This window comes from Drosophila serrata, unplaced genomic scaffold (genome assembly GCF_035046125.1).
Source record: "Drosophila serrata isolate PLE 108 unplaced genomic scaffold, ASM3504612v1 contig_165, whole genome shotgun sequence".
Taxonomy (NCBI): domain Eukaryota; kingdom Metazoa; phylum Arthropoda; class Insecta; order Diptera; family Drosophilidae; genus Drosophila; species Drosophila serrata.
Window position 1 is genome coordinate 2,138,443 of NW_028257063.1, and position 18,343 is coordinate 2,156,785.

General features: G+C 41.0%; 2 protein-coding genes and 2 long non-coding RNA genes across 7 annotated transcripts in view; 1 reads left to right on the forward strand and 3 right to left on the reverse strand.

Annotated features, from left to right (window-relative positions):
• The first annotated feature begins 7 nt into the window (after positions 1-7).
• On the forward strand, positions 8-10,010 carry LOC147644501 (uncharacterized). Its single transcript, XR_015270403.1, has 2 exons — positions 8-249; positions 9,908-10,010. It is a non-coding gene; the product is annotated as an uncharacterized LOC147644501 (long non-coding RNA).
• On the reverse strand, positions 5,641-6,086 carry LOC147644502 (uncharacterized). The gene is made up of 2 exons (XR_015270402.1): positions 5,936-6,086; positions 5,641-5,875 (listed from the first exon to the last, which is right to left on the reverse strand). It is a non-coding gene; the product is annotated as an uncharacterized LOC147644502 (long non-coding RNA).
• On the reverse strand, positions 6,200-8,116 carry dany (distal antenna-young). Of its 2 annotated transcripts, none has more exons than XM_020944621.2 (2): positions 7,626-8,116; positions 6,200-7,582 (listed from the first exon to the last, which is right to left on the reverse strand). In XM_020944621.2, exons 1-2 carry the CDS (start codon positions 7,831-7,833, stop codon positions 6,867-6,869), a joined length of 924 nt encoding a protein of 307 aa, XP_020800280.2. In that variant the 5' UTR covers positions 7,834-8,116; the 3' UTR covers positions 6,200-6,866. The 2 variants fall into 2 exon arrangements, with proteins under 2 accessions (XP_020800280.2, XP_020800281.2); XM_020944622.2 differs by having other exon boundaries at positions 6,201-7,564.
• The window catches only part of LOC110177817 (uncharacterized), a 67,536-nt gene continuing 57,460 nt past the window's right edge, over positions 8,268-18,343 (reverse strand). For all 3 annotated transcript variants that reach the window (XM_086826982.1, XM_086826981.1, XM_086826980.1), the window contains exons 8-9: positions 18,064-18,343; positions 8,268-11,456 (exon numbers count right to left, since the gene is read on the reverse strand). In XM_086826982.1, the coding sequence (XP_086683108.1) occupies positions 9,890-11,456; positions 18,064-18,343 (1,847 nt within the window). In that variant the 3' untranslated portion in view covers positions 8,268-9,889. The remainder of the gene's footprint in view (positions 11,457-18,063) is intronic.

Sequence of the window (18,343 nt, forward strand, 5' to 3'; positions counted from 1 at the left end):
TGAAATCGATCGCGACGCGTGTGTTGTTCCGCGAAAAACGTTTTATTTTCTTAAATTCCGCAACGCCTGACCGGGAATGTGTGTTTTTTGTGTGCTTAATTGCTTGCCGCATGCCATAACAGTTATTAAATATTAAAAGCCATTAATCAAATGTGTTTTCGACCGCTGCGAGGGGAATAACAAAACGCCAATGGCATGCAAGGAAGAAGAAGAAAAGTGAGACTTCTTTGACCAAAGGAATGGAGCCAGGTAAATTGCTTAATTTTATGCACATAAATACATAAATAAATATGTGCGTTATGCTCGTATGTATGTGTGGTCTCCTGGGTTTCCAAAAATCATAATATATTTACTCGGCCCCGAAGCGGGAAGGAATTAATTCAACCCAGATAATTTCAATAAGCCCCATCAGGCTGCCCACACACAAAGGTACACAAAAACACAGCAAATGTGTGTAGTGCACTGTGAGAAATCATGCTAGAAGTTGATAATTAAGCTTAACTAATTGAAATCAAGGCTTATTGTGTATTTATTTTCCAATTGTATTGCATTTCACCAGCTTTTTGGTATAGTGTGCCCCTACTCCCATTCTTACAAAAATACCTAAAGCAGTATTTCAAGGCTGGCTACTTCAGCGGCATTTAAATTTCAAACTGTATTAATAACCGTTTTTCTCTCCGTGCACAGTAATCCTCGAAGAGTGAGACCTCTTTTGTCGGCTGACAAATCAAATTTAATCAAGCTTTTAGCCAAGAAGTCGGGAGGGGGGTAAGGCCCCCAAGCTTGATTTTGGTCATTAAATCTGTCCTGCGGGGCACACAAACTATCCGATTGCTTAACCCACTCACGACGCGCCCCCTTTAACCCCCACGCTACCCTTCTCAATATTCCTTAGCTTTTTGGTATTAATTCCAATTATACGCACGGCTGGGGAATTTTCATTTGGACTGAAAGGATTGCGGGTCATTATGAGCTCTACTCTACTCCATCATTCTTCCTTCACTGCCAAGCCAGTCAACCAGCCAGCCACTTCTTCGTCCTGGCGTATATAGTATATTGTTTTTGGCCAGAGGAGCCCCTGGGGATGGGGTTAATTGGCCAAGGTTTTGTGTATCGATTGCAGGCTGTGTGCTCTCGTGATTGTGACATGGCCGAGACCACAAAACGAGAACAAATACGATTTCTTTTGGTAACTAATTAGCAAGCTGGGCAAGTTTGTTGCGCAAACAAATGCTCCACATGGCTCCGCCTCTCTTCTCTTCTCGTCCCTCTGAACCGATTTAATTAACCCTTTGACAGCAATAAACAGAAATGAAAATTATGAAAATGTTGCCAAGTCAGCAGCAACCGTTGAAAATGGCAATTTAGTTGCCAACTTTGCCTGGGTAAATTATTTTACAAAAACAGTCGAACTTTGCTAAATGGAATTGTTAAATTTTTAAATTTCAATTAAATTTAAAGCGTTTTCTGACTTGATAAATGCTGTAATCAGTATCTAATTAAACATTTTGTTAAACGTTTTTAAAGTTTTAAAGTAATATTCAACTGGTTAATGGAAAACTTCTCTGGTCCGTCTACGAATTTCTCCTGTAATTCGATTTTAACGATGTCATTTTAGTCCTTTTAAAATTAGTAGAGACCCAGGCCCAAAACCTATTACACTCCACTGAGCTGAATGTAAAATGTGGAATATTTCTTGCATCCCTGGTTCTTGCATGCCCTTAAAATGCAATTAATTCGTTATAAAGTTTTGGCAATAGTTTCGGACTAAGCTTCGTTCAACATTGAGCCCCCCGAATGGACATGGACAAGTTTTCCAGGAGGGGGTTGGCTGAGGCGGGGGGGCCGGAAAAACAGTTATCAACACCAGGATCAGGCAGTGGGCCAGGTCAGGGGAGAGCAGAGCATAAAAGTGGGTCAAGTTATTTTCAACACTTAAAATAAACTCTCCTGCTTTGGGTCTCCTCTTTGCTCTTTGCCAAAATGCTGGCCAGCATTTTCTTTTGACCACCGCCCCTCTTTCTGGGTCAGTCCGTGTAGTCCGTGGTCCCCACCCCAACGTTCACCCCAATTTTCCAGGCAGCTCTCCCCCCCACTTGCTTTTCCTATCCCGCATTGTCATCGCCGTCGCCTCGGCGCATAAATATAAATTGTATTGTTTCAAAAAAGTTTTCCCACTGAGTTTCTGCGGCCAGCGGAAAAAGTAGTTAAAGTTTTGTTTTCGCCGCTAGTTTATTGCGTGATTTCCTTCGCAATGACAGCCTGCCCGCTGGGTGGTGTTTTTTGGGTAGCCTTTGCCGCGGTCTGAGTGGCGAGTGATAACTGCAAGAAGGCGAAGGCGAGAAAACATTTCGTCCGCCACATAATTCACATTTTCTGCCAGTGCATTTGTGTGTGCGGCTTTTAACAAGTTGTGGCTTCTTTTGGGAAAATACCAAATGAAATGGAAGCGAAGCGAAAGCTCGAAAGAAACTTGCGGAATTCTCATTATATAATCGGATCCCTTCAACAATTTGATAAATATTTTGATTGTCTTGAGAGCGAGAGAGAGAGGGAGAAACTGATGGAAACGGGTTTGAAATATGCCAAAGATTTGCTCTTAATTTGTTAGCTGATTATAATGATTAATGAGAAGTAAGAAAATATAATTAGAGTGGGATTCTGTAGGTTTATTTTTGAATACTTTTGTAAATATTCTCACCCAAAACACTCATTTTTCTAAGCACGCTTTTAAACCCAATGCTTTTGGCTGTAATTTCCTTTTAAATGTCCTTCGAAATTGCCAAACCAAAATCTGTAATCGAAACCCTCTACAAAAATATAGTTGCCATTAAACGTGATTGCCGAATTATTGGGTTATTTTTATTTTTCGTTGGCGCACTTAACCAACCGAATAGCAGCTGGTGCCATTTCTAGGTGATAGCACCACCTCCCAGAATGCTCGAGTACCTTAAAGTTAAGGGCACTTGGGGCGAGTTTACCATTCCGGCAATGCAAGTAATCGTTATGCACGTACCGCCACGTGACCGAACGTCAAAAAGGAGAAAGGCGGTGAGCGCGGGGCGTGGCCATTTCCACAGATCGGCGCTTTTCCATTCCGAGTCCCTGCAGCGTTCTGGTATTTCTAATTGCATTTTTACTTAGTGGCCAAGTCAAAAAGTTTCTTCTTTCAGCGAGGGGCAAAGGGGGCGGAGTGAGGGATCTGAATGAAGATGGTGCTTGGCAGGGGGGGGGGGGAAGCCCCGTGCGTAAAGTTTAATTAAACGTGTTTGATTTATGACTTGTTGGGCATTCGGCTTCTGCCGCCAGCTGCAACCGCAATTCCAATTTCGAAAACCTAATGCGTTTATTTTTGGGCGTCCTTCTCGTGTGCAAAAGGAGGCGGAAGTTTACCTCGCTATTTCACACTTTTTTACACTTCAACTAAAATATTTTCTTTAATTTTTAGAAATTTATAAAATGAGTAGTGTCAATCTTTGTCTATATAAATAAAGCAATATTTGTGTTTGTGCTCAAGAGAATTTAAAGGTAGATATAATAATACTCACCTAAGATTTCTGAGTTAACTTGAATTTCTCTCACTGTATTCGTTCCCATGCTGGACATAAAAGCGAATCACCTTTATGGCAGCTGCAGCTGTGAATGTGGAATGCGTGGGGGCGTTCGAGTGCCGCGCTGCCATATGATTTCCGCTTCCGCTTCCGTTTCAACACACAATTTTGAGCACCTTGGCAACGTCACCATCTTGGCCCCGCGTTCCATTAAGCGTTTATTGTTTTCGTGGCCATTAAAGTTGCATTTCCCCCCACACACACACCGAAAAACCTCCACGCCTAACCCAAAAGAAGGAACTTCAAACGGAAACTGCGAACTTTTCCTCAACAAGTTCATCATGAAAGTTATTGGCACACGAACCAGCAGGTGGGATTGGTAGGGCAATCTAGGCGAAAATCCCAAGGCTTTAGGTTTTTCTCGGGGCCGCAAATCAGGTCAAGCCACAAGCACAAATCTCTGGCTCAATCCATGCTGAAAAATATTCCACGATAATCAACTTTGATACACGTTTTGCAGGAGAGGAGATGCCATCGTCTTGTGCCTTGTAGGCTTTTCCGCCCTGCCATGCATTAAAATGCCGAAAATGATTGGGAAAATCGCAAAAGAAATCCGGAAAAAGGCCGGCACCCAAATCTCTCTCTAACATCGAGGCCAAGGCGAAAGTCCTTTCCCCTCTTCCTCTCGCTCTCTCTGTGTGTGGGTGCCTGTCCCTTATCCATATTTTTTATGGCCTCGAAGGAAAATGGAAAAAGTTTATGTTAAAGCCACTTCGTCGATGAACTGTGTGTGGATAATCGCGAGGCCGGTTCCTTTGGCCATATCCACTGGCTTAGCCGTGGCCCCTTTAACTGTGGCTGAGGTTGTGTTTTGTGGCTGGTTATGGTGAGTCCTTGGGGTGTTCCTGGGTGATAGGTGCCGCCTAGATGTTGGCCAACTTAATGCGGTTCCCAGTGTATGGGGGCAAAGGTAAAAGGGAAACTTATATATCTGACTCCAATTAGAAGGGATTGCTATTACAATTATAGGCTACAGCTTGAGCTTTGCCAATTTAATGGCTTAAAAATGTATAGAAGAAATTTACACCGAATTCGTTAAAATAATATTGCAGTCACCTAAAACCATAGTGATTTTGAAAGCATCCTCGATAGAGGATTATACATAGCAAACCCACACAGGCAACTGTTTTAGAAATAAATAATAACTTGGAATTTTATTAATTGCTTTTCAATATATTTCTCTCTTTTCTAAAAAACAAACACTATCTCTGCGAGTTAGCCATCGATAATTAAAAGACACAGCACTGTGATTGCTTCAACACACTTAACAAAGTGCAATCAGTGGAAAATCAGAGGAAAAATATATATGAAATCGCTGTCTAACTGAATAACCCTTGGCAGTGCGGACAGTTTCTCCAATTGCTTTTGTCACAACACACTAATTGGTTGGATTGGTATTGACAATACGCGAAGAATTAAATCCACAAAGTGGCAAACAGAAAAAAGCAGCTCTCAGATACAGATACAAATACAGATAGAGATACGCCCGCCGCCTGACAAAACACAACTAACAGTTCACAGTCCACTTCATCTATAATCCACTACAGAATCATTTTCATAAATGCTGAAATATATATACTATAGTAGGGGAGAAAAAAGCGTCAATATATATTTCATTTATGGCATCGTTTCGCGTTTATTTTTTTGTGCGAAAATGAATTTTTACATTTAACATGACCAATTAATGTGCGGCAAAGCCGCAAATAAAACCGCTTAATTACGTGACACGGCCAAAAGGCAGGCCAGACCCGGACGCAGCCAGACAGACGGCCCACAAAGGCCAGGTGGAGTGTCGGTGGGGGGGGTGGGGAGCTGCAGAAATTTGCATGACACGCATCGAAATGAAATAATAATATGGTTAATAAAGCCAGCCGCATCTGATTCATACACTCCACCCAGACCACATCCCTACCCAAAGGCCGGGGACAGCGTCAACCGATTCCCGACCAGAAACCTGATTCTCTCGAATCCCGAATCCGGCTCGAGGCCAATTATCGCACTTATTTCGCTGCTAATTAAAATGCAATTATTTGCTTTAAACAACATAATCCCATTGATGGGCAGCATTTCGTTTTATTTGCATATCGATAAAGCTAGAGAAGAGGCTCTATTGGTATAAACATGAGGTGGGGTTTTCAGTCAATTTAGTTGGGGCTTCTTTTTAATTCCTTTGATTTGATGATTGATAGGAAAGTGTACTTTTTGATTATTTCAACTCTTTCTGCTTCCTAAGCAGTCGCAGCTTCATGAGTGAGTCCTGCAAACTAAAATTAAACATTTCTTGTAATTGAACCGTATAAGCTTTGTTTTCTTTTAGAGGTTACCAGGAAATATATATTTTTCATCCTCCTCTTTGTTCTTCTTGGTGTCCTCTGTGGGATCCTTCTTGATCAAGGCCAAGTTGCAGGACATTTCAGACGAAATCGATTTTTTTTTTGGCGAAAGAATTGCTGCAGATTCGGACTGAGCAGTGGAAGATCCCTAAGTATTGGGATATATAAGAAATGAGCTATATATTTACTACCTTGATCTGTTTATTTTATAAATATTTTTTAAATATTAATATTCGCTGGTATTGCATCTTGTTTTCGCAAACTTACGTTTATATTGGAATTTGCAGTTTTGAGCGAAATAACACTTCCACAACTGCGTCTCATATTTGGTTTTCTTCTTGAAGTTTTTTTTTTTTTAATACCAATAAAATCGAACGAAATACAAAAACTTCTTTGAGTGGAATGACTTGTCAACTTTACAGCAGTGTGACCAGCCTGAAGAGTGAAAAAGTGACCAAAGCTTGACAGTTCAAATATACCAGCCGCTTTTGAAGCTTTGGAATACAATTTAATTCAGAAATCTTCAAAATACAATAGACCAAAATCAAATTTAATCGAAATAAGGATATAAAGATTTGTAATCTTTGAGGTTAAAATTAGGAAAACAGATCCCATATTTTTGGATTTCCAGCTCCGAGTTATAAAATAGAGATGGAAAGACCACGTATGTTTTTCCTTTCAACCTTCGATATTTACCTACGACTTCCATCTCTACCTTAAAGTATATACAGAATGAACAACTTTTAGAACTTTTTGGGAAATCCAAAACACTAATGTTTTTTAATGTTTTCTTGAAAACATTCCCAAGAAGACAGCCATCCTTAATGATAAATTATATCTTTAATAACGATCCCTTAATTATTTCTTAACAATAAACATTTTTCAGTAATAAACCCGCTAGATCCTAGGCGTGTAACGAACATTACACATTGGTCTCCGTGTAGCCATCCTCGTCGTCCTCGGCGGTGATATGAAGACGCAGTGGTGCTTTGTTGTTGTTGCTGCTATGCGAGCGCATCGACCGATGCCTGGGACTTGTAGAAGACATCAACCTGGTCACCTGAGGCACAGATCTAATGGCCGGTGGAGCCGCGCTCATGACATATTGACCCCTGTTGGCGGCCACATTGCGTGCCGCTTCATCCGCATAATCTCTGATGATCTGCCAGAGGGGCTGTGAGTCTGCCACTCCGCGAGTACGAGCCTGAAGCAAGGCAGCCGTGGCGATCAGAGTGAAGTTCATGATGCCGGCATTGAAGATTTCCAACCATCCCCGAACCTGAAGCTCAGCATCGGTAGAATCAAATAGAGGCACTGGGATGGGCAACGGAGGAGAAGCCAATGGAACCAGCACAACATCGGGAGGAGCAGCAGCAGCTGCCTGATGCTCGAGATGATTAGAGCCCACGGAATGACCATTGAAGGTTCGCTTTTGGGGCAACTTCAGGGGCTCCGTTGACGAAGACGTAACAGTAGCCGATGCTTGGGTAATGCTTAGCTGCGGCTTGGCTAGGGCAATGGCCAGGATCGAGGAATAGTTATTGTTAGCTGCAGAGGAATAACCATTGGCTGCTGACGAGGGATAGCCATTGGCAGCTGCAGAGGAGTAGCCATTGCCAGCTGGAGAGGAATATTTTTCTAAAAGGAATATTGTTGCTGCAAATCGAAACATGAAGCTCACCTGGAGCAGGCTGCTGCGTTGCCTCGCGGGCCATCCGCTGCTCGGCACGCTTGACCCAGCCGCGCACCGTGGACTCCGGGACACCAAGCTCGCGGGAGATCCCTGCCTTGGTCTCACCACCTCGAATGCGGGCAATGGCTCGCTCCTTCTCGTCCAGCGATACCTGAACCCTGGGCCGCTTGCCGCGTGGCACTCCGAAGCGCTCCATGACTTGCGAAAACAAGAAAACCGCTTAGAACTTGAGAAGAAGCACCAAGAATGGATGGAAGGCCAAAGAACTTTCGATTGCTTTTTGGATGTACAGATTTCGACACAATTTCCACACTCGCGCGTAGCTCTCTGCTCAGCTCGACGACACACGGCGTTTGACAGGATTTGAGAGGTTCGTTGGCCAGCTTTGCTTTCGGCTGCTCCCGGATGACATTTAAAGCGGCGATGAGGTGGTTTTCTTCGCGTTCCCTTGCGTTGGCAACATTCTTCGGCCAGCTTGTTTTGTTTTGCTTCACTTTCTCTTCTTCTTTGCTTTCGTTTTCTCTCACTCTTTCGCCATTTTTAGCTTTTGCCGGCACAGAGTTGCATTTGGAGGTGAGACTGTCCACTCGCGCGAAACGAAGAGATTCCATTGAAATTGAAAGTCATTCATTCTCAATTTCTCACTTTATTTATTTTCATACTTTTATTTATACATTTAATTCTGACGTACACTAAAATATGTGTCCTAATTTTCAAGTATTTTCCATCTTCTTTTAGGGGGTATTTTCTGTAACATTTCTTTATTTTTGTGTTTTTTTTTTTTTTTTTATTATTTCGGGCATTGCTGTTTATATGTTTTATTGGGGGTTTTTACATATCTTATTGAGGGTCGATTGTACCTTTAAGGAGTCTAAAACGGGCTCTGTGTGTGGGGAAGTTTTCATTTCAACAATTTTCGCATGGAAGTTAAGGGAACCAAATTAATGGCTTCCATGGTTTTCTGACAGCTCTGCCAACTCTCTTAGATTCTTAAGAACCTACTTCAAAATAGACTTAAACTCTAGAGAACCATTTCCTGGTTGCAATTTACAATTTTCTGTTACGAGAGAGAGAGAAGAGGATTTCTCTAAAATTCTCGCCACAATTTGTGGCCTCCTTTTATTGGGGTATTTATGGTTTTATGGTCTAGGTAAATCTATGTGCAAAAAATATACCCTATGTATTGTATATATATCGTACATTATATACATATGCATGTATATATGTGTATGTATGTATATATATGCCTGGTTTTTTGCTTGACAATTTGCCAATAATAGTACAATTTATTCGTATTGTATTGTTTATCGATATAATAACTAATAATAAAAACCACCAACAATTGTTTATTATTATTATTATTACTTTGAATTAAATGTTTTTCCGTTTTCGCTTTGGTTTTTTGTCTTTTTTACCTGTCGTCGCCTGTGTTTACCTTAATTTAAAACTAGTCGCTTTATGTCGCTTTTAAAGTATTTTCCTTCCTTTTCTCTCATTTCAACAATTATCACGTGACAATTTTCCATGTTTTTTCTTTAGCATTAATTTATTCATTTTCCTTTCTTTGTGTGAATGTGTGTTTTTTAAAAACATTTATATGTTTGTGAGTTGTTGTTTTTTTTATTAGTTTTTATCGTACAATTATTTGCATTTAATATTCATTAGAGATGTCACGTAGAGCGAAAGTTATAGACTCGATCGGGCAGAGCTACTTACATAGTTATAGACGTGGGGTTTCCTAATTTTCAGTTTAAGAAAAGTGATTTAAAGTTTCTAGAGAAGTTTTTTTAGAAGAACAATTGGCAATGGTTTGTGGCAGTGCACTGGAAGGGGTTTTGTTGAAAAAACCCCTTAAAATATTATTACTGCATTGCATTTGTGTGCAAATTTAATTAAATGCGATTTGTTAAATTATTGATTAAGGAAAATAATTTTTTTGTGAGGAAATTTCTATGTAAAACATTTAAAAACTAAGGTAATCTACTGAAATTATTGATTTGGGGAATATTTTTGTCTCAAATAATTGATTTACTAAACACAAAGACAATCTAGCTTTTAACAAAGTTTTCAAAATAACATAATAATCGTATGGCGTTAAGCATCTTATTCATTATGCTGACAAAAACCTAGGCCAAACATTAGTTTAATGGTTGCCAGGGAAAACATGAGTCACCTCTTCATACAAAATTCTCTTTGCTTGGGTAGAACATTTGCAAAAAATATCCAATTCTGAAATGTCCACCAATTGATCCTTAGTAATCCTCTTGCAGATGATGCCTTCCCTGCTGCTTCGGCGACCTCCTGCACATCCTTCGGAGGATGGCAAAGAGCAGTGCAAACATGAGACACAGCCCCGCAGTAATCAGAGCCAACTTGCCGTAAGGAAGCTCGCTAAGATCACGCCGCAAACAGATCTCTGGGGACTCGTCGTGCAGCACCAGCTGCCGATACTCACCGGCATGATGCAGCAGACCCAGTTGCTCCAGATTCCACTCAATGTGCCTCGTCAGCTGCGACAGCGTCGAGGTGTGCGTCACATTCGGACAATTGGCTATGCCGTTGCAGAGCAAATGCCGGGGAATGCAGACCTCGGTGTCGCCGGGACACCGGAAGTCACAGCCGCCATCCTGGAGCAGTGAGGCGGCCAGGCTGCCGTCGGGATTGCGGGGCAGGTGGAAGAGCTCTGTCCACACCAGCCGGAAGATATTGCGTCCCGGCTGACCGTCGCCCGTGTACTGGATAAGCACAGGCAGAGGCTCCTGATCGGCGCCCGTGGCTCCCAGCTCGGCTGTGGTCAGTATGGGCAAGTCCCTGGCCAGGGATATGTTTTCCGGACAGACCACGAAGCGGGGCTCCAGGCGTCCCGCCAGATACACTTCGATCTTGGCACTCTCGCAGCTGCGATCCGCAAAACGAGCCTTCTCCAGATTCAGCCACAAATCCCGCTGAGCGGCAACCTTCAGCTCCCAGATGCATTTCTCCCGCCGATAGTGATGTTCGGGAGGTGCCATAGGTCCCGACACCATGGCCAAGGCCTTCTTGTACGGAAAGACTAGTTCTCCATCTGGTGAAGGTCCCAGAGTGATGGGTCCACATAGAGGACCATGAGCAAACTCATATGTGGCCTCGAACAACGGATTCGGGTTCTTAAAGTACGACGTTATGGCATGCTGCCCCTGCACAATCATCTCGAGATTCATCTGGTCCGCCGAGGAGATCACCCTCACCGCTCGCGGTATATTGTCACAGAAACAGGCCAGATTGTTCTGATACTTGTCCCGCTCCTCCCAGATCACCAACTTGTCCACACGCTCCTCGTGACAGCGAGTACAGGCATTGCTATTATACGGCAGCTCCTTAAAGGACACCGCATTCACCTCGATAATGGCTCGAGCATATAGCCTTCGATCCGTTACAAACTTGTACTGACAACGCACATCACTGCCGCCCGTTCGCTTGAAGATCAGGGAATTCAGTGGCGACCGCAGGCGGCCACCAGGATGCTTCCAGGCATACATCACCTCATCGCAAAGGGTATTGGGAACCGGGTCCCCGAATCGTGTATTATTGAAGAAATCGTAGTGCGCCCAGTAATACAGTGAACTGCCACTATAACTGCCCGTCTTGGAGTCAAATTGAACATACAGCGAGGGACTAGTGCTCACAAAGTCCACCTTTTCCATTGGCCGCGAGAAAGTGTCACAAAAGGTCTTGATAATTCTCGCAGGATCAGCATGATCCGAGTCATAGATCGTCAAGGATTCCCCGCAATCACCTTCGTACTTTAATATGGGAGATTCAATGCGATTGATGCGGAAACTGGAAAGAGGAGAGGGTGAGTTTTTGAATTATTTTCATTTATAATTGATTGAAAAAGAAATAAATCAGGGATACTATGTCCTGTTATTTACAAGATTTTTCCTAATAACAATTACCACAGTATTTTCTTACAAACATAAAAAAGAATTTAAAAACTTTTAACAAGTATATATTATAAACTTTATAGTTTTATGTAAACCTTGACTTTAAATCATATATTTCATAAGGAATAATATTTAAAAGCATGCTTCTTTGTTCCTGTTATTTACTTTCATTTCCTTATGCTCTGCAAAAATTGTCTCTTTCTTAATTATTTATATTATTTCTTTCCTTAAATCTTTGAATTTAATCCTGAATTTTTGTGACAAACTTTTCTATATGATCTTTAGCCATTCCTCTGGTAAAAACACCTCACTCTGTCGGCTGGCTCTTTGCCAGGCCACAATTCTGGTCGCGTCTTTAGGTTCTACAATTTAATATAAATTCCTGCCTGCCAACAGGTAAATCTCGCCACCGTCGCCATACACACGTAGCCTCGTTAAGGATTTTTGGGGTCGCGATGTGAGTTGCATTTTGTGACCCCCCTTCCAGACCCAACCCCTCTGCCACCCCACATCAAATTGCATTCCAAAAAAGTATTTGTGGCAGGGAAGCCCAAGGGGATGAGAGCAGTCAAGGATATTTGAAAAGGAGTTGATGTGGAAGGCCAATTTTCTGCAGTTTTCCTGCATTACGCTGGCAGTTGATGTGCCTGTGAATGGGGGGATAGGTACACGAGGTGGGTCAGTGGAAAAGCGGGAAAAACTATATTATAATTAAAGTCAACCATAAATGGTTACAATATACAGTTTTTCCCCATAAATAAATACCTATAGCCAACATGTAACATGATATTTTTCCGCAGAGAGGACCTCAAAATGACATTTACAGTTCTCTTTCCTAAAAGGACGACGAACTTATACCACAAATTCCACAAATTGTTATATAACTCGACGCCTGTTTAGCCCTTTATGCATATTTCCCTCTATAAAACCGTCATTCAGGGTGCGGTGAATACAGTCTATGCAATTACATTTTGGCTCTATCCAAAAATATGACATAATACAACATTTTATTAACTCACACAAAGTTGGGGCACAGCAAAAAAGAAAATAAAGCGGAAAAAAAGGCAGACCGAGAAAAATCACCATCATCAGCAGTTTTGAAAGCGGGGGCGTTGCGGGGGGTTACTGCCACGCCCCCTAATCTGGCAGCAGGCAGCAGTGTGGCACAAATTTCATTTGGTTTCGCTCTTGTTTTTTATTCCTGCGAGGGAAAAGTCCCTCCAACCTCCGCTCCTCCGCGTCACTATTCATAATAGAGGAGCAGCAGAGTTACTATTTTTTTGCACCGACTCTCTCTCTCTTACCCCCTCGTTAGTCCCTTAGCCCCTCAGTTCTTAGGGGAAGCCCCTCTTTGGCGCTTTTGGACGTGCCCATACCGTTATTCACGTACGCGTCGTCGAAAAGTAAGCCCCGACACCCTGCGGCATGTCCTCGTAATCCGTTTCGCAGCCTAACCCCAGTTCCAGGTTATACAGAGAGAGAAATTACTTTGTTCTATATTATGTAAAATTTAAAATGAATTTCTCTTTTGTTTAAAGGTGCCTTTCTTTCTTTAAATCGATAGTTTTATATATGATAATTTTTTTGGGTAAATCATTGTTTTTCGAATATCATAACTAAGCCAAAAATCGGTTTATTTCAAAACGGATAGCCTTTCTGTGTTAGTTTTTACAGGCTTAACAAATCTGCATACTAAGTTATAAAACTTAAAAAATTAATTTTTTTGTTGTAAATTTTTGACAATTTTAACGATGTTAGCGCTTGTAAATTTTTGAAAAATTTCGAAATTTAATTTTTTACCGGAAATGTCTAGTTTGATTCCGCTTTTCATGCTGATCAAGAATATATATGCTTTATGGGGTCGGAAAGGATTTCTTCACTGTTTTTTAGGCTTGTGACTGAATTTAAAATACTCTGCCAGGGTATTATTTCTTTCAGTTCCTACAAGTCCCAAAATAAGTATGATATTCTCAGTTTTTTTACGGCACAATGTCTCGGGTACATAAATTATTTAAGCGGTTACCAGGAAATGTACGTAAATATTGGTCATTAAAAAAATAAGAACTCTCTTTATTTAATTTCAAAAACTATTACTAGAAAATAAGGACGTTCTTTCTTTATTTTCAATAAAGTCCTCAAGTTTTTAAGGCCTTACAATATTGATTTTTCAAACAGCTCAACATCTCACGTTCCTGTATAAAAAATATAAGTTTATAAGACGGTTTCTCAAGTAATTTTCCCATTTTAAAACCTTAAAACCGCTCATTCTCTTGATAATAAAATTCTAAACAGAGTTTTTATGATTTCCCTTAATAAAATCAAACTATGATAATTATCCTCAGTGTAACTCCTAGTTCCAAGCGCCCAGTCCGAGCACTCCGTTATGCTGACTCAGTGGGAGAGGGTTTATCCGGTGGGAAAGGGACGAAGGCTCTGCTCCTGCAGGGGTCGCGGGGGATTGTTGTCAACTGGTTAGCCTGGTTATGTGCATATGGGAGTCGATTGGTGTCGTGGCCAAAAGCCCAGAGCGTCAGTTTATGTGGCCATAAGGCTTATAAATAGCCCAAGTATGTGCCATGTCTTGTGCATTTCAAGCGGATTTTTGTTACGTTTTTTTTTTTTTGTACTTTCCTTTTTTTTCTGGCAACCAACAGGGCCTGAAAAAATGGCTCATAAATGGTGTTGGAGAAAAGGTAGTAAATTGGAACAATTGATTTTTATTTAAGGTATTTGATAGATTGTATGGGAAGTTGGTTTTATTTGGGCATTTATTTCTAAATGAGATGTACGCTTTATATAGTAACATTCTAATGAAAGCGTTAAAAGAATCCCTACACATTATCTAACTATAGTAAAACTTTAATCCCTACACCCTCATGTCACCAGAAGGCAACAAAGACATGTAATTGAAAATCGGAAATGAGAGTGGACATTAATGCACAATAGTAACACAATCTAACGGATAATGGTGCACAAAAGCAGACGCTGATGAGTTGTTAGTAGCTAGTAAAACTAGTACATAGTCCTCGCCCCCATCGGACAACATTTGCAACATTATTGGAAAAAGTGTGTGTGTGTGCTCTGAACAAGCAAATGGATTGGACTGCCGAAAGGAAAACTTAAGTGCAATATACTCAAGGAGCTGTAGCAGTTCAACATCTGGTCAGCTAACTTGGAAAAAAATCTCACTAGATAGCAGATACTAAGATACTAGGAGTAGGTTGAGGTAGCTGGTAGACAAAAAGACCGAGCAAACAAAAAACAAAAAAAAAGGAACCAAAAGCCGAAAGCAAAGCCATGACATGTTACTTAAATGAGCAACTTTGTTGGAAACAATGTCGACAGCGTCTAGACTTAGGGACTCGAGACTCGGGACTTGGGACGACTTGGCGGTGGTCTTGCGACAGGCAGCAGGACAACCAGCAACTCCTACTCACATCCTTGGGAGGGAAGGACGCACTAGGGGGTGGTCTACGAGGTAAATGTAAACTGACAGCTACGAAGAGGACTGCGAGAAAACCTTCCTAATGGGCTGCAATTGTTGGCATATCCTTGCGAAAGGGACTCTAAAGTTTGCTAAGAAGTTTGACACTTCCTTGTGGTAAATTTATCACTGTGCTAAGCCTGGGATATTTGTTAAATATATGCCTTAATTAAGAAAATACAATTTTCTGAAGGTTATAAGAAATAGTACAAGGAAGGGAAGCCTATTAACTTTAAAAAGCTTGGAATGTATATAATATATCATATTAAAGCTGATTAAAGGGTGTATTTCAATTTCTAAGTAACTTTAGCTTAAATATTAACTTTAGCTTGGATTATTGTTAATAATCTTCAAATCCTAATCATAATTTGTTCAACTTCTGCTGATAAAATGACTTAAAATTGTATTTAAAACATTTTACATAAAATATTTATAATTAATCTTAATCTATTCCGGCTCACCCCCAATGCCGAAATAAATTGTAAGAGTATTCCAACTTGTGTATCCTTGAAAAAGTCCTTTGCCTTAGCCATTGCTTTTATTGTTGTTGTTGCGGCGACCGTTAGCTACAACTTGAGTGAAGTTGGCAGAAACAACAAGCCCAGCAACAAACCCAACAACAAACCCGAAACAACCACAACAACAATGGCAATAACAACAACCACAAAAAAAAAGGGGCAGCAAAAACTTGGCCAGAAAAGCAGGAAAAATGCTACGTGTGCTAGGGCTTGTATGTGAGAGAGCGAGTTTTCCCATTGCATTTTTCGTCTACTTTGAACTTTTTCCTCTCCCCCGAAAAACAGAAAAAAACCCAACGCAACGCCGTGGCTCTCTCTACCCTCGATTGCTTACCCTGTTCGGTTGCATTTTGTGCACTGTAATCACGCAATCATGTTGCCCACTTCTGAACTCTTAATGGCAATCGGTGTAAACGTGCGCACAACTTTTCCACCATCCACCACCCACACAGCTACCCCACACAGCTTTTCCTTTTTTCCCTACCCGTATTTTCCACAACAACAATGAGTTTGCCCTTGCAAAACTCCTCCCTCTCTTGGCTGTAGGTGGACATAAATATTTATCTTTTGGCAAGAACTTGTTTGATATTTTAAACCCCTTCTTCCTCCATCCGTAGCCCCGATCCTCTCGTCGAGCTGCTCCTCCAATGATGTTTGCCCCGTACACATAGTTTTCTTTAGTCCATTCGCCATTCGGGCAAAAACTTGGCAATGTTCGGTAACAATTTCTGCATAAATTACACAGTTGCAACATGAAGCGGTTGTTTTGGTTCCTCAGTGTTAGGTGCTCCGGAATCCAGAATTGTTGCGATTGCAGCTTGGATTACCCGAAGCGGACTTGTATAAATGCAGGACATGAGATTAGAGCGAAGAAATGGCATAAAATGATATGATTTTAAATCTATAAAATCATTTCTAAATACTTTACTATTTTAAAAAAATTTCAGAATTTATTTCAACCACGTTAGCACCTAAAAGTTCGGTGCTGTCTATTTCTAAATATCTTAAAATCTCTCCAAACTCTTTGTAAACTTTGTAAAATAATACTTTTCTTAAACCCATAACCGCTTGTTTACCACTTGACCAATTCAAGGACCTAAATTATGATTGCAATAGGAGATCCCTTCCGACTTGTCGGGCTTAAAAACTTCCGGCTTTATCCCATTTATTCCTCGCTGCCATCAATGTGCCCTAAAAGTGTCACAGTGAGAGCCGGAAAACTTTGCCATAGTCTTTTGGCCATGCAAAGCCAAAAACCGCAGCACAATAAAATATTTCGCAGAGCGTCGGGCGTCGGGCGTCGGCGTGTGGGAAATGCAGTGGAAAATACTCAAAATGAAATGCACAATCAATGCGACACTTGGCCAAAAAGTTACAGGCACTTCTGCCGCATTCCATACCCAGACACAAACAAAGTACAAATATATATACATATATATTTGGATGCGAACAAAGAGCAACTCCGAGTCGACACGTTAAATTAAAATGTCACAGAAATCTTTGCGGAAAATTTCATTAAAATACGCTTACAGCATAGAAGGCAAGCCCAAGGATTGTCCTGCTTAAAGGAGGGATGAAATCGTTTCAGAGCAAGTGCGAACCGCAAAACTTTGCACTTGTAGCTCGAAAAGGGCGGCCAAAAAGGATTTTTGGACAGCGGAGAGGGATCAACTTGGCTAGTCCTTGTCGGGGGTAAGGATAACGGGCGGGCGGATAACTGGTTCAAAAAATGGAAATTTTAATGGAAAAACTTGCAAATGCAAAGCGGAGAGGCGGTGGCAAATGGTGACCTTTCCGATCCTGGGAGTGATGAGTTAGGACCTGCTCTTTGTCGACAGCACAATTTAAGAAGAGGAATTGGAAAGTTTTCGGATATATTTCTGTGATTTTTTGATTAAAAGTAAAAGTTGAAAAAAACTTTTAACAAACAGAATTGATATTGAACTTGTGGACGTTTTTATATCCCTACTGGGTAATAGAATTTTAGTCAGAAGCTTAAAACGCAGTGAAGGAGTCATTTCCGACCCCATAAATCATATATATTCTTGATCAGCATCAACAGCCGAATCGATCTAGCTATGCCTGGCTGAAATCAATTTTTTTCAAAATTTTCGAAATTTTATTAGAGGAAATTTTACAACTTTAAAATGACCAAAAATTCCAAAAAAAATTAAATCTCTTTTAAAGTTAAATTGAGTATGCAGATTTGTTGACCTAATAAAAACTAGCATAGAACAGCTTTCCGAATTGAAATTAATCAATTTTTGTCTTAGTTATGATAATTTTAAAACTTGTATTTAGCGAAATATTGGCATATAAAAATATTGAATATGCCTATTGAAAGGAACTTCTTATAATTTATATAAACCTGTTTAGACAAAGTATTACCCTTCTTAGTACACTCAAATCTTCCCTAATTTTAAATAAGATGAAATTCACAACACAATTTACTTCCATCGATTCATGACTCAATGAAAATGCATGGAATTCTTAATGCCTACCTGGGGAAATAAAGGCGCACAATTTCGCCGACATGTCCTTTGATGTGATAACTGCAGGACGTATTCGGTGGATACCAGTGGGCGATGCTAAGGAAGATGCCCTCGCTGGCACTGCTGTCCTTTAGCGAATCGGAGCTGAGGAGCCAGTCGCAGACGCCATGCTTGATCCCCGCCGTCTCCACATGTCCTGGCCAGTTGCCAACGTTGAAATGGAAGCCCGTATTTAGCAAAGGACCCGCCGGCGATGTCACAAACTCCACATACATGTATTGTGATGTTC